General features: G+C 33.6%; 1 protein-coding gene across 1 annotated transcript in view; it reads right to left on the bottom strand.

Moving 5' to 3' along the window:
- LOC124359272 (4'-phosphopantetheine phosphatase) overlaps nt 1-14,580 on the bottom strand; it is a 58,988-nt gene extending 44,408 nt beyond the window's left edge. The window contains exons 1-6 of the mRNA XM_046811887.1: nt 14,243-14,580; nt 8,479-8,564; nt 5,705-5,898; nt 1,234-1,417; nt 823-915; nt 47-203 (exon numbers count right to left, since the gene is read on the bottom strand). Coding sequence (XP_046667843.1) covers nt 47-203; nt 823-915; nt 1,234-1,417; nt 5,705-5,898; nt 8,479-8,564; nt 14,243-14,336 — 808 coding nt within the window. The 5' untranslated portion in view covers nt 14,337-14,580. The remainder of the gene's footprint in view (nt 1-46; nt 204-822; nt 916-1,233; nt 1,418-5,704; nt 5,899-8,478; nt 8,565-14,242) is intronic.
- Nucleotides 14,581-16,553: the final 1,973 nt, after the last annotated feature.

The raw sequence follows: 16,553 nt of genomic DNA, 5'->3' as shown, positions 1-16,553 counted from the left end.
ACCATTTTTCAACTTCTTGATAAATTTCCTAAATTAATAAACTTACCATTCCCTCTTTTTGGACAAACTTTTCCAAACGATGATGCAATCAAGTCGCCTGGTAAACCCAATGTTTGGTAGTCACCTCCATATATATCACGGACCAACATGTCTGCATGTCTATGGTCACCTTTCTCTGCTAGTTCTAAAAGTTCGTCAAAACCCTGTATCAACATCGGAAAAAACAATATTATCAATTACAACAAAATTAAAACAATTCACAGATATGAAAAACAATTATTGTATTAATTTGTTTATAACAATTTGCAAAGTTATGACTAAATAATAGATGCAGTTCTGTAGAATAAAAGGAAGAACTAAATGCTTTATATAACATTCTGATGCATTAAAGTACTAAAAAATAGATGAAAATTGGGTTTATAAATTGTACAAAATTTAACTTGAAATTCAAGTTAAAATACTATTCAAATCTTGGCAAGAGCGTGAATGAATGGTCTGTGGTAATAAATATAACATTAAATAAATTGCAATTGAGATCTAATGTTCAAAGAATTTGTATTAGTTTAGTTAACATTTATATAAATTTTATCTTTAAACCAATCCTTTTTTATTTAAATTATATAGTCTTTTTGGCTAGAAAGATTTTGTTATTAAAAGAGTCAAATACAGTAATACACAAAACATTATTTAATTAAACATCATTATGTTGTGACTCCTGCTGGTTTTTAAACTGATTTTCTGCTAGATACAAATTTTTTGTATGGTGGAAAGTAACCACACAACACTGACACTACCCTCAAAAGTAAGTAAAACCTAACATACCTTGGCTTTTGTGAGTAGTGATCCCAGACCCCAAAATGTTCCTCCCCCAGTTGCTGTACCTCCTATTCTCTCATATTTGTCTTCGGATTCTACCTAAAAGAAAAAATTACATAAAAAGTAATTAGATTACAATGTTTATTTGACAGGAAACTTGACAAGATCACACTGTACAAGATAAAATAAGTAGGAACTAATTTATTTTTTTTATATTCAAATTTTTTCAAGTAAACCCGGTAAAAGTCTTTTTCTTGTATAATGTTTATTAGTATCAACTTTATTACAACTTTGCCTTTAAAATAAACTGTAAGTAATGATTTCATACCTATGTTTAAACAAATCTTGAAGAAGCCAATTTTGAAGAAAAATTACATAATTTTATAATTTTAAGTATTGTAATATACTGTGTAATACCTTCATAATACTAACTCCCGACCCTATGTTGACGAGCAGGTAAGGGAATATGTTAGGGTCAGCCAACTGAAACTCATACTCTGGGTCACCGTGCCTGTGATAGATAAACGCTTCATCGCTGATATTCTTCAGTAAAAAGTTACAACCCTTAATGAGACAAGCCATTTCATCTTCCTTGTCAACCCTGAACACACAAATTAAAAATGAGTTAATCATTCCTTTATCACGTGTAATTTTTTAAATTATAACATGCTACATGTATTAAGTTTTATAACATAGAGCTGGTTGTAAATAAATAAATATTCATTGCAGTTAACAGTTTACACTCATTAATAATGTCAGAAGTTGCCACTCAGAGCCAAGTGCATTACAAAATATAAGATTAATAAATAATATAAAACTAACAAGTAACTAATATATAATTCTAATAAATACATTTAAAAAGACTTAAAAACATAATCATAGTTGTATTGCAAAATTCGTCAATAACAATAAAGGATTTTGTAAAAATTTATATAGATTCTAAAAAGTTATTACCTTTCTCACATGATATTATATACAAACATAAAGTTTAGAGTAGTAATGGTTACCCATGATCTTTTTCATATTCTCGTTTTTTGTGTTTTACCCATATATTACTTGTTGGTGAAATGTATCACTCTACAGTAATGTTGTATTCCTATTCGTTATTCGTTTATACGTACAATTCTTTTTTGTAAAATCCATGAAATATCCAAAACATTGAATAAAATTATTTTTTCTAACTAAAACTTGCAATAAAATAAAGAATATCCAGTACATTCTACATTACTCACTAGTTTATGTAAGATAAAAATAAATACAGCTTGAAATTCCTATGACAAAAATATTATCGGTACTTTGGGATTATACCGACCACACTAGTATGAAGAACACAAAAATATAAATTTATAGAAATAGACATGATAGAACGAAAAAACAACTCTTTAATTGCAAAATTACAAACTTACAAGCATTTCCAGGTATTGTGATCGGTATTTTTGTCGCTGTTATCTTATCTTTCTCGAGAATCCCGATTACGGCAGGCCGCGCGGCATCACATGATTTGCACTATACATAATTGCCTTTCCATTACAATTCAATTTATATTTCTGATCAGCCCCTCTAGAATTTGATATTTTACTGATAGGTACTATCTCGAGGAATGATGGCCGGAGGCACTCGCATTTTGGATGGCGGAATGTGATCAAGAATAAAAACAAGTTTTGAGTGTTTTTTCAATAAAGAGTTTAGTTTTAGTTTGGTAATGTTTGTTTTTGTTGAATTTTTGTGTTTGGACAAATGTAGAGGTAAAACACGGAAGTACAACAAAGCGACGAACCAGCTGAACGGGCGGCAAGACTCTGCAATCACGTTATCTACTAGACCGCTCGACTTTGACCTCTGTCTGAGGATGGGGAGGGGTTTGCGATAAGACAATTCCTGTTTTATATTGACGAAATATTGTTCTACGCTAATCTAGTAATCAGTAGAAGCAAAATGTCACATAACGATTCATGTCTGGGTGTGGTCGGTATAATCCCAAAGTACCATATTATCCATTACAGTACTATAGAATTATCATTATAGTACTTTTAGTACCTAAACATTCTCCAGTTTTGAGGTACATCGTCACCTTTGAATTTTTTCAAACCCAAGATACGTCATTCAAAAAGAAATACATAGTCATTTTAAAATAGGTCTCTTACATAACATAAAGTCAACTTAAATAACAATTTGAACAGCCAGTCTTTAGCTTTTAGTGTGGTTTAATAGTGCTAATGCATCCCTCACTGCTGGCCAGAGGTTTTTGTGACCACACCTTCTGGATTACCTTATAGGTACTACCTTGTTTTTTGTTCATCACTAGTTGTGTTGGGGCATCACTGCTCTAGTCCATACTGCTGCACTAGGTACATTTTTTATCATTCTAGAATATTTACAAACCTCTCCCGCCTACAGTGTAGGCTATGACAGCAACATACGTTCCTGCTTCCACCACACTGCTGGCAATAAACGCATAACATCATTCAAGATTCTAGAAGGTCTGATCATGAATGCACATTTTCACATTTTATTTTAAACCTTTGCAGGCATTTATAATGGAGAAGTGAGACCTCAAGTGACATTTCTGAAGATGAATTTTAAGGTAATATATTCAACACTTCTTTTACTTTCAGCTATTCAAGTAAACTTTCCTATTATTTATAATGCAGTCTACGTAATATATCTGAGTATAAAAATATTTAAAAGTAACAACATAATTGTATACAACTACAAATTTTGCCATCCACAAACAGAATTTGATATGCAAAATACTCAATATTGCAATAGCTACAACCCTTGGAAAATATATTTCTTAAAAAACAATACTGAAATCAAAATGGTTTGTATTTTCAACTAACCCTCCAACTGCCATTAGTATTTTCCATAAACGCCAAACCGTTTTTTTCTGTATTGCATGCTTTTTTTCCAAAATATTTTAAAATAGTTTTTAACTAATTTTTATGAACAAAATAGTATCATTTTGTTCACAATGAACAGTATAAAACAATGACAATAAGTAACTAGTGTAAAAATTTTCATTTCAATTTTTTACATTGAGTGGAAACTATTTTTCTTTATTGCATGTAAAAAAAAGGGAAGAGGTGTGCATAGAAAACATTGTTAAGTATATAAATTTCAAATTTTAAGATAGCCTAAAGGTCACAAATTTAGTCTAGTTTCAGAAAATAAATAATTTTATATGAGTCTTCGGATAAATAAATTAGTTTTTGCACAAAAACTGAAATTGCACAAAAAGTCTGGGTTTCATGATAAAAAACACATAACATTGTAAAAATGTTTATAAATTATGGTTAGAAGAAACCAAAATTGTTATAATATGTTTAAAAAAAAGGGGGGATAATTACCTGATAAAAAGTTATTCTAATAATGTTTTGGAGTTTTTTATTTCATTATTACCTAAAGATCATAAATTTAGTATAGTTTTATATATACAAAAACTATATAAACACAGAGTGTCCCTTAACTCTCTTGACAAAAGTATACCACGTTATTGCTCAAGACAAACATATATCACCACATGAACATGGGTCATCGATGCTTAGATTCCCATCTATCTGTATGCCTATATGTGTTTTATAAAAAAATAATATATTGAAAACTAACACATCAAATTATACCACATGTGGCTCAAATTTTTATGGTAACAAGGCCAGTTACTGAAAAGAATATGATGAAATTATCTTTAGTATTTTTTAAATGTCGGTCTTTAAGACTTCTAAATTTTAAATATTTTAAAAACTAGCATTTTTCCTCAAGAATTACAAGAATAACAGATTTTAGAGGGTTTAATCACAAATCTAATGACACCAAAATTATTTAAATCAAATTATAACTGATTTAGAGCAGATTTACTGTAACAAACATGTCCCATGTAGAGTTCAGTTTTTGTATTGTTGGCTATTCACTAAGAACTTCAACATGGCCCACATTGATGTCACAGTCAACCTCAACATGGCCATATCTTGTCTGAGTAAATCTGCTCTAAATCAATTATATATTATTCGATTTAAATAATGTAGGTGTCATTAGATTTTTTATAAAAACCTCTACAAACTGTTATTCTTGTAATTCTTGAGGAAAAATGCTAGTTTTTATGATATTCAACATTTAAAATTCTTAGTGGCCGACATTTTGAAAATACTTAAGATAATTTCATCATATTCTTTTCAGTAACTGGCCTTGTTATCATACACATTTATGGCAAATTTGGTATAATTTAATATATTAGTGTTTAAGATTTTTTGTTATAAAAAACCCATACAGACAGACAGATGTGAAACTAAGCATCGGAGAGCCATATGGTGAAATATGTTTGTCTTGACCTGAGCTATAATGTGGTATACCTCTGTCCAGAGTTACGGGACACTCTGTATATATCCAGAGATTTACGGTGTCGTGTATACATATAAATATATATATATATATATATATATATATATATATATATTGTAATATTTTGTTATAAAACACTTACAAAAACAAAACAGTGGATGAAACTATGTTTTCTGCAAAGACGAAAACAGCAACATCATTCTAAAATTACTCTGCTATCATAGAACAATAAAAAAAAACCAGTGCTGTGTTCAGAAACTCTACCTTTCAAATGGTAAATGATCATGTCAATACTTGATTGTTTACGTATTATAACAAATGATATTAAACGGATAGGCAGGCCCACAAGTAAAATCAATGGATATCCATTGAATGCGTTAAAGGAACAAAAATAAACAATGGACAGTGGTTGAATGGCAGTCGAGGGTTAATTGCACCGACAATTATTTAACAGATTATTTTGAAGTTTTGAAATATTGAGTAGTTTAACAATATTTGAAAAATGTACATATCAATCCCAAATTTTCATGCACAGAATTGAATATCAACTTACGATAATCCAAGTTTTTCATGCAAAAGATCTGCATATCTGTAGGCTCCACCACCAGTTGCTTTTATTTTCTTCCCAGTCATTAATTCTCGACTGGCAACTAAATTTTGCCTCACAAAATCTAAACAGCTTGCAATATACTTTGTTTCAAACTTAACAAAATGTAGCCTTGAACCTTCCAGAGTGTCAAACTTATCCTGCAATAAAAAATACAAAATATATATATCACTCCTATTGGTTTCATTTACTTCATATTCCACACTTTCAAACAAAATCATTAGCAGGTCCCCAGTGCTGCCTTCTGCTTCTAATGGAACTTTCACATGCCTCTATTTTCAGTTATGAAATTGATTTTTTTTTTTTTTTTTAAGGAGAGGCCGATCCCCTTTTAAGCCTTATTCTGTCCGCCCTCATGGGCCACTGGCCTGTGCGAGGATCTTATCAAATAGAATAAGGGGGAGAGTCAATACAGTACAAGGTCAATGGTACTGATAAAAAGTGTAATGGTCACAGACAGGATTTGAACCTGCGTTATCTCTAACTCAGACCCAAAGTCCAACGACTTAGACCGCTCGGCCATCGGCACTCCCATTTCAGGAAAACATCACCTCAAATGTCATCAGATTGTTTTCATGCAAGCTACAATAGTAGTAAAGTAAAAGAAGAGCTATCAAATTATTTTGTAGCTCCAAGTAAATTTCATAGACTATTTATATTGCCATTGAAGACTTTGATATTAATTCATTTGAATATACTAATTAAAAGAAGTTAAATGTTAATGTTTTTAATTAAATTAATTTTAAAGTAATTTGGTACAGTCTTTAATAAAATGTATGCTGTCAGGCTCTTGTCTAACAAAAGAAAAATAATTTGATAGTTATGTTATATATTATTAAACTCTAAAACACACATTGGGTGTAAGATTTTACTCCCATTATAACATTTTCTGTAAAACTTAATAAGAATTTTTTAAGAACACCAATGCTTTCATGAATGTCTAATTACTAAAACTATTTTTTTCTTAAACAAGATCTTTATATTATGACTTAAAATTGATTTTCAAAATTTAAAATATTGTAATAGGTGATACCAGTGATCACAGTTTAATTTATACACATCTTTATAAAGCTAGTTCAACAACAAACTCAGTTAAAGTTGCAATTTTGGGAGGATGTTGTTAAAATCATATAGAAACGAAAATCATATTTTAATCGTTTGAGTAACACAGTGATGGTTTATCACCACCTGAAGTCCATACAAAAAATCGCAAGGTAACCTGTCCTCACTATGTATTTTTTTAATTACTTGATTAATTGAGATCTGAAAATTCTGGGTTATGAATTACAAATTTATGCCACACCTTAAAAAACTTAAATGTGCTGGTGGTTATTATACATGCACTAAGTAGCACACATACGAGGTGTGTCCAAAAAGTATCCGATACCCAACCTTGACGTCTGGCATGAACTGACGTTACTCGGCGGCAACGGCATTCTGGTCCCCTTCAAAGTACTCCCCTCCACAAGCCACTACCTTATTCCAACGCTCCTCCCACATCCAGAACACTCCTTAAATTCATTTTTCGGAATGGCTAACAGGTCCTTCGTCGCATTTTGTTTTATTTGTTCAATATCGTCAAATGTTTTCCTTTCAAAGGAATTTTTAATTTTGGAAATAGCCAGAAGTCACAAGGAGCTATGTCAGGACTGTAGGGAGGCTGTCGTAGTTGGTTGATGTTGTGTTTGACCAAAAAACGCTGAATAAGATTTGAGGAATGAACTGGCGTGTTGTCGTGGTGCAGGATCCAGTCACGGCTTGTCCACATTTCAGGTCGTTTCCACTGCATCTCGTAGCCGCCTTAGGACCTCAAGATAATACTCCTTATTCACTGTCTGGCCTCTTGGAGCATATTCGTGATGAACAACGCCGTTCTGGTAAAAAAAAACTGTCAGCATTATCTTGACATTGCTTTGACTTTGTCTTGCTTTTTTCGGCCGTTGCTCTTCATGAGTTTTCCACTGTGAAGATTAAGCCTTTGTTTCAGGGTCGTAGTCATAAACCCATGACTCATCACCAGTAATAACTTTTTTAAATAGCCCTGGGTCACTTTTTATCAAATCCAGATTGTCCTGTGTGATTTCAAGTCAACAGTTATTTTGGTCTTCTGTCAGCAGCCAAGGAACAAATTTTGCCGAAACACGGTTCATTTTTAAATCTTCGTGTAAAATGTTAAAAACTGACGATTTTGGTATTCCTAAATCTTCTTCCAGCTCTCGGACAGTCAATCAACGGTTTTCATTAATTGCTGCACGAACACGTTCAACATTTTCAGTGTTGAAGGCCTGCCAGATCGGTCATCACTCTCCACTGATATGCGGCCATTTTTAAACCGCCTAAACCACTCTTTTATTTGTGTATCGCCCATAGACACGTCACCATAAACTTTCAGTATCATAGTAATCGTCTCTGATGCTGAATGGCCAAGTTTTTGGCAAAATTTAATGCAAATGCGCTGCTCAACAAGTTCAGTCATATTAAAATGCGACACACACACACAGCAGTACTGTACGGAACAGAACACTGTGACTCACTGAGTGACCGGATCGTATTCAATGCCTAATATGGGAAGGAGTAGGCTCGCCCCTCCCCTCCAATAACCGGTTCGAGCCGGTCGGTTACGCCGCGACTGCCTACTGGTCGGCGGTCAGATACTTTTTGGACAGACCTCGTATAAAGCGATCACACTGCCTTAAAATAATACATTTTGAAGAACTTACCTCATCACCCCCACTTTCTTCAGCTTCATAGTTAACTATTCTTTGAGACACAGTAGAATAATAGGCTATCTTTGTTAACGTTCCTCCTGTAAAATTTGTAATTATTGAAAAATATTCTGTTGTTGAATAAGATTTGAATACAACAATATTTAACTACTAATAATATTTCTTATAATTGACATATGTACTTAATCTTCTAATTGCTGGTTACATTTTCTAAAACACTAAGCTTTTTCTGTTGTTACTGCAATTATCTATTTTTACATTTAAAAATATTTTGCAGTCTAATATATGAAGTCTTTTTTGGAGATAACTAAATAATAGTGGGAAAATATAATAAACAAATATAATAATTTTTGTAATAAGTAGACTTGATAAACTTTAAGAAAGTAAAATTAAATGTTTTAATTCACTTTTTTGCTTAAGTGAATTATAACATTTAAGAGATTTTATTTCATTTAATTAATCTGTATTCAAAGTATAGAGCTGCTGCAGCCTTTGCTGATAGCCGAAGGCATTATCATGGGCCTGTTAAACAGTTCCCTTCACAAGATTTTTCAAAACTTTGTTGGCAAGTTATCATATTATTATAATATCATATCTTATTAATCAATTGTTTTACTCGTATGTTTAAGAAAACTAAAATCAAAATCCGACTTTCAAAGCATTTTCTTTTTGTAAAAGAAGCTATTAGTTGAACAGGCTTGATGGTACTGCCTCTGGCTATCAGCACATTTCCAGTCTAACCCAGTCAAATAGGGGATGGAAGACACTAGTTCCTCAAATTCAGACCTAAAAAATGTTTAGTATTAAGGGAGCCCACCCACTCCAACGGTCATCCTCCGCGATAAACTGGACCTGTAACCAACCCTTTATACCCCAGGACCTCAAAATTTGTGGTTACTGATGTACTGCTCCTGGACATCCAGTAGGTTTCCCAGATCAAAAACTTTTTACCACCAAGCCCTCAGTCACATGTTTGTGTGTCACCCTCTTATGAACTCCACAGCAAACATTACAATGGCCTAAATTCAAAGATCCGGTCAGTGTTGCTGAAATTGTTGACTGTTTCCATGACAGTGTAGCAATGCTCAAGACAAAAATCACGGGACATTCATGTTGAGGAAAATTTATTGGCTTCAATTAATTTGTATTAATGAATAGAATGTATATCTCAACTACAGCTTTTGGTTGTGGTTGTTGTTTCATATATATATGAAACATATATATATCCCGGCGGAGCAAGTACTTTTTGCGATTCAATGTTTATTGAAATTATATATATATACATATATATATATATATATATATATATATATATATACGTTAAATTGTATAAATGGCAATAGCCTTATTTAATTTCAATAAACATTGAATCACAAAAAGTACTTGCTCCGCCGGGAGTCGAACCCGGATCTCTCACTTGCCGGGTGAATGTGCTACCATTACACCACAGAGCGCTTACTTTTTCCGATTCAATTATTTTGTATTTGGCCGTATCTGTCACATATGCGTTTAAATAAGCAAACTAACATATGATCGGAAGACCAAACACCTGTCAAACGACTTTTATTTACGTTAAATTGTATAAATGGCAATAGCCTTATTTAATTTCAATAAACATTGAATCACAAAAAGTACTTGCTCCGCCGGGAGTCGAACCCGGATCTCTCACTTGCCGGGTGAATGTGCTACCATTACACCACAGAGCGCTTACTTTTTCCGATTCAATTATTTTGTATTTGGCCGTATCTGTCACATATGCGTTTAAATAAGCAAACTAACATATGATCGGAAGACCAAACACCTGTCAAACGACTTTTATTTACGTTAAATTGTATAAATGGCAATAGCCTTATTTAATTTCAATAAACATTGAATCACAAAAAGTACTTGCTCCGCCGGGAGTCGAACCCGATCATATGTTAGTTTGCTTATTTAAACGCATATGTGACAGATACGGCCAAATACAAAATAATTGAATCGGAAAAAGTAAGCGCTCTGTGGTGTAATGGTAGCACATTCACCCGGCAAGTGAGAGATCCGGGTTCGACTCCCGGCGGAGCAAGTACTTTTTGTGATTCAATGTTTATTGAAATTAAATAAGGCTATTGCCATTTATACAATTTAACGTAAATAAAAGTCGTTTGACAGGTGTTTGGTCTTCCGATCATATGTTAGTTTGCTTATTTAAACGCATATGTGACAGATACGGCCAAATACAAAATAATTGAATCGGAAAAAGTAAGCGCTCTGTGGTGTAATGGTAGCACATTCACCCGGCAAGTGAGAGATCCGGGTTCGACTCCCGGCGGAGCAAGTACTTTTTGTGATTCAATGTTTATTGAAATTATATATATATATATATATATATATATATGAAACGCTTTCTTTTCTTGAAATGTATCCAAGTAAATGTACTAGAGGTAAACCACTTACAAAAAGACACTGGGTGATTTGAGTTCACACAGGGTGGGGTTAATACCCCTCCACCACTTTGATGCCGCCCTTTCCCAGTATGCCCGCCACTGCTCACGCTCGCTCTATTTGATCATCTGACTAATCCAGCTCAGTTGGTCTCATTCACTGCTGCGACCCATTCAGTTGAGCCGGTCACTACAAAGTTACTAAGCCTTCCCGCTAGAGCGTGTTATACCAGTCATTGTGTTGACCAAACCAAATAATCTAGAATCTATAGTTTTAGTAAGTTCCATATGATGTTATTCTATTAATCCATAACGATTATGTAAAATAACATATCTGATTTGGAATAAATAATAAATTTATTCAGTTAGGAGGTAAAATTGAACAAAATTCACCTTCATTGAAGGTAAACGATTCTTTTGAAACACTCTGATCCAAATCACCCGTTCACCTGGCTGACCCGTTCAAATTGAACAGATCCAGACTCATTTAAATTGAACAGATCAAGACCAAACTACAAATCCCTACTGGCCCTACAGGCCTACACACAAAAATAAAACAGTTATAGAACAAGTAGCTGCAGTGTAAACAACACCGTGTGAGCAATACACGATCCACACAGCTGATAAACAGAGACAAGAAAATGCTGGTCCCACTCCCCACCCCCACCCCCATAGGGCCCCCTCTTGCGCGGTGCTGTTCAGATATTTGCTTCTGCACCGGTTTCTTAGCGAGCAGTTTATCTTTAAGAGTATGGTCTGTGGAAGCTAAAGTTACTGGTGCCCCCAATATACTTATGGCTACATTGGCAAAGTCACTAGTACCTCTCAACCCCTTCCACCATGAAAGAGACTTTATAATTTTATCTTTATCGTCCATCAGCCTTTTCATTGGCGGCCTATGATTGGATGAACACTTTGTTCGATTTCATTCCCCATGATGTTTAAAACTGTTCTCAGGAGAAATTTCATTAAACGAAGCTTTCAAAATGTGACTTTTTAATAGTGTTTACTACAGTTATCACCTCCATAAAGAAACTTTGAACAGTCTGACATCTTAAGATGTCAGCACACAGTAAATGGAGAAGGTGAGCAAAGCAGTCTAATGGTACTATACAAGGATACTTTTCTTTCAACAGTGTTAAGGCTGCCTTCATTTTTAAAGCTTTGTCGGCAATAACCACCAAAAACTTATCAGGACCATACTTCTTGATCAGATCCAATGATCTCTGCCAGGTATTCAGCATTATGTCTCTCGATTTTGGTAATTTTGAAATCTACAAAATTGGTTCTGGCATTGAAGTGACAAAACTAATTATACTCGTTCCTGATATTGCTCCAGCCATCACATTTAAAATCTCAAACTTCTCATAATTTCCCTATTTTTTTTTTATCTTTCCAGGCGAAGAAATATTTCTGGCAATATTCCCATTTCATAAGTTCTTTCTCACTGGGAATATTCCTGGCCTGCATCCTAATTGTAACAGGTGATTTGTCTATAGGCTGATATTCTTCATCTGAATCATCTATATTGATGGCAATTCTTGGGCTGATTCCTCACCTGACTGCTTGGATTTAGTTATAGTATACTATGTATTGGTATTCTGACTCAGAATCAATCAGATAAAATTTCTGATAGCAGTTCACTGACCACTTAACGTAAATCATTTCCTTCTTCTAGCCAAGCAAGAATACGAAAATCACTCTAGCATTCCATAATTGTAAAAAGGTATCTACATAGGCCCTACTCATAACAATAAGTAATAAATAATCACAATCAAGAAATTACATATACGTCTTGAAAACTAATATAGCCTAACATTATTAAGCAAACACACACAACTACAGAAAAAAATCTAACAGCAACAATCATTTATGGGTAGATTTCAATAAGCGGCCAACACTTATAATTCAGTTGTTTTAACGAATGGTTCGATGTTTTTATAAAAGGAATAATTCTATATTACAATTAATTTAACTTAGCACATGATTTTAACTTATTAGTTATAGTAGTTATAATGTAATGTATGAAAATATGTGAAATATTTGGGTAGGGTACGATAAGCGGACCTGGTTTTTTATATCGAAATTGGCAAACGATATTACTTAATCATAACCACCGATATAATCAATCGATACTAATTAATTATTTTGAACAAATAACTTAAAGAATCTATATCAACAGCTTTCAAATGATACACGTACAGTAATATTTCAATTTTACATATAAGTAACATTTGATTATTAAAAATGGCAGTCAATTTTAGAAAACTACGCGACATTGCTTTGAAAGATGATAAGATATGTTTTACGTGGCTTCAACATGTTGGACTCGTACCGAAAAATCCATTATGTGAAATTTGTGGCAAAGAAACAACTGTAACTGTGATAAGAGCAAATATGGTCGTCTTCAGTTTTCTTAATTTTACTTATAATAATTTGTTTCATTACTGTAAATATTAAATCCGTATTTTAATTTAAAACATATGATTGTTATTGAGGACTATAGATACTTTTATATCGATTGATAGTCTAGGATTTGAGATGCGAATATTAGGTATCGATGATTACAGCTTCAATATAAAAAACCGGGTCCGCTTATCGCACCCTACCCAAATATTTTTCACAAGTGATGAGATTTGTTTAAGTGGCTTCAACATGTGGGTTTGGCTCCTGGTAACCCATGGGGAGAATTCTTTTCAACATTTCACAAAAGCGGTTACTCATTGATATCAAGTTATAAATAATGTAAGGGTTTTTTCATATCTAAGTCTAGGCCATACTTGGTTTTGTTGTTTTGTAATGTTATGATTATGTTTTAAAATTGTAATGTGACTCTTTTTGTTACAGTAATTTATTAAAACTCTTGTTTTATAACATTTTTACATATCGAAGTTAGATCCTATATCGAATTGTCAAATAAAAACAACCGAATAAAGAGTGTAGGCCACTTATTAAGTCTCCCCTCATTTATCTAGAATAACAGTGTTAGATTCCAACTATCAGGTGCCCACCACTAATATTAACATCAAATCACCTACTCCTCCTCCGACCTTCCACTACTTTTCTTTGTACAAACCCCAACCAAAAATGTTCCACAAAGGCAAAGAAGAAACTAGCATAATGTAGCCTATGCTGATTTTTACAGTTTTTATTGCAACAAATGTAAAAACTGCTACCAATTTCTTAATGTGCAAGTGATCTAAAAAAATTATCCCAGATTGTAGACTACCTATGTTTTTACTTACAAATAATAAACTTAAAAGCTTGATTAAAATATTGTCTTATTAGCTAGTAAACTAACATTAAAGAAATTAATTAAGTAGGCCTATCATACTAACCTATATCTATTGCAAATCTCTTAGCGTTTTTTAAATTCCTAAATCCTTCTATGTCAGGAATTTTAATGCTTTTTGGGTTACCTTTCCGTGACATTTTATTTACAGTAATGTATACTAAACTGAAAGTAGTAACTTTGAGTAAAACTAAAATGACGTAATCTATAGCTGCTGTTAATTAATTACATCATTATTTTAATCAGACCACAATCTCAAAAATTGTTTATCACGAATGACAAGTGGAACAAAAATGCGATTGACAACACACTGTCTTATCTTGTTTTGAGTACTACTGTTCTGATTATATGAAGTGATGGATTATTCTGCAGCCCGCTGAGGCAAGGCTAGACATCGTCTCTTTTTTTTAATTTTACAATGCTGGGAGGTTTACGTTTAATACATGAACCCAACATCCATACGTCACTTTTTTATGAATGCCATATGATAATGTACTCCATCCTGAACAGTATAAAAACGATACATCGGTCTCTACTCAGATAGTCAGATGGTTATTTAATAATTTAAAAGCACGCCAAAATGCAAAGCCAGCCAGGATGGAAACTCCACTAACATGTAATATGGTGACACAAATATCCACTAACGAACAACCACGTTCACTCAGCCAATCTGGCACAGCCAATAAAGTATAAACATTGTGTGCAAAAGGTGTGTTATTTAGTATTTTATAGTAGAAAATTATGTATTTCAGAAGTTATATGTAGAGAATACGTACTCTTGCAGCATCAAAACTGAATTGTTATTAAAGCGTTATAGTGATAATACAACAAAGCACATTTCTTATTTGATTATAATTGTAATCAGAAATATATACTGAATTTACACTAGTATTTACCTTCTTTATTCGTTGCAATAATATATTTCGTAAAGTAACGTTGGAAAAGTTGAAATTGCCCTATGAGGACATCGCATGGATTAATTTTCTAGAACTACCATTTGGTGAGTGATGTGTACCTTCACAGAATGTGACCAAAAATATATTATTTTACACCTGGAATAAGGTATTAGGAAGAGTACATGCCAACATTAGACGCATACTTAGCTGGTATGAAGAAAGATGATAGAAAAAGACTAGTGGAGCTTTCTGAATTCACGAAACCCCTGTTCAGGTAAAACCGGAAAGGCAGAGCAACGTTGATGCCAAAACCGTAGTATCACGGTAAGACCACGTCTCAGCACCATGCGACCACCAACAACGCATACATATCCCAGGAAAGGATGAGATCAGTTGCAAGCAAATGCATTAGTGGACGGAATATCCAAGTGCAGACTTGAAACACTAGTGTGTCCCATTGAATACTAAAGGAGGAGGATGACGGATACCGCAATGTGGACCGAGTGTATAAAGGCTACCAAAATGGACTTGGTTATTTAGTACATTGACTATGGTGGACGCACATTACAACTACTATGCGTTTCTTTAAGTCGATATATGGTCTTGTGTCGCAGTGAAGGTGTTAAATCCGCAAAAACAATGATCTCTTCTGGCGGGAGCTGTGGAAAGACGTAAATCGTGATCCTTGTGCAAGGGTTTAAAACTCTGATTATACTAAAACTGTCAAAGACAGGTACGTATGTTATCGTCTAAAGTAAACGATTTCATAATTAACGATGTGAAACAGGCCAAGTGTTACATACTCCATAATAGTGAACTCAACGCCTGACATAAACCACACTGACCAATTGTCATTTGTTTTGAGGTTTGTTAAAGAAAATGGCATTCCTGTTTACCGAATACGGGACAGAAATCTGAGGAGATAGCCAGATCTGTAATGTCTGTATTCAAACTCCATTGATTTAGTCAACTGAAGAGGGCAGTCGTACGATAATGCAAGCAACATGTCAGGCGTGTACAGCGGCTTGCAAGCTAGGATAAAAAATATGAAACTCCTAAAGCATTATTTGTCCCTTGCTAGGCTCATTCATTGAATCTCGAGGGCACATGTTTTACAAGTTGCTGTCCAGAAACATGCACTTTCTTTAACATAATTCAGAACATCTAAACATTTTTCGTTGCATATACTAAGAAATGGGAATATCTACTTAGCTTTACTCAAAGTAAAAGTAAAACTCTCAAGGGTTTGTCAGAAACGCGGTGGAGTGCTCGTGAAAGTGCATGTGAAGCTCTATGTGAAAACCTAGAAAGTGTAATTCTGAGTTTGAAGACATATGAAGAAGACACTAACGAGAAACCTCTAGTTAGGAGTGAAGCAACGGGACTCCTGAAATGCCTGAACAGATTGGAAACCATGATTATGATTTGGACCGACATATTGAGCAGATTTGAACAAGTTAG

Source organism: Homalodisca vitripennis, chromosome 4, assembly GCF_021130785.1.
Source record: "Homalodisca vitripennis isolate AUS2020 chromosome 4, UT_GWSS_2.1, whole genome shotgun sequence".
Classification (NCBI taxonomy): Eukaryota; Metazoa; Arthropoda; class Insecta; order Hemiptera; family Cicadellidae; genus Homalodisca; species Homalodisca vitripennis.
Note: the sequence above shows the minus strand (reverse complement) of the source record. Positions and strands in the feature narration are given on the sequence as shown.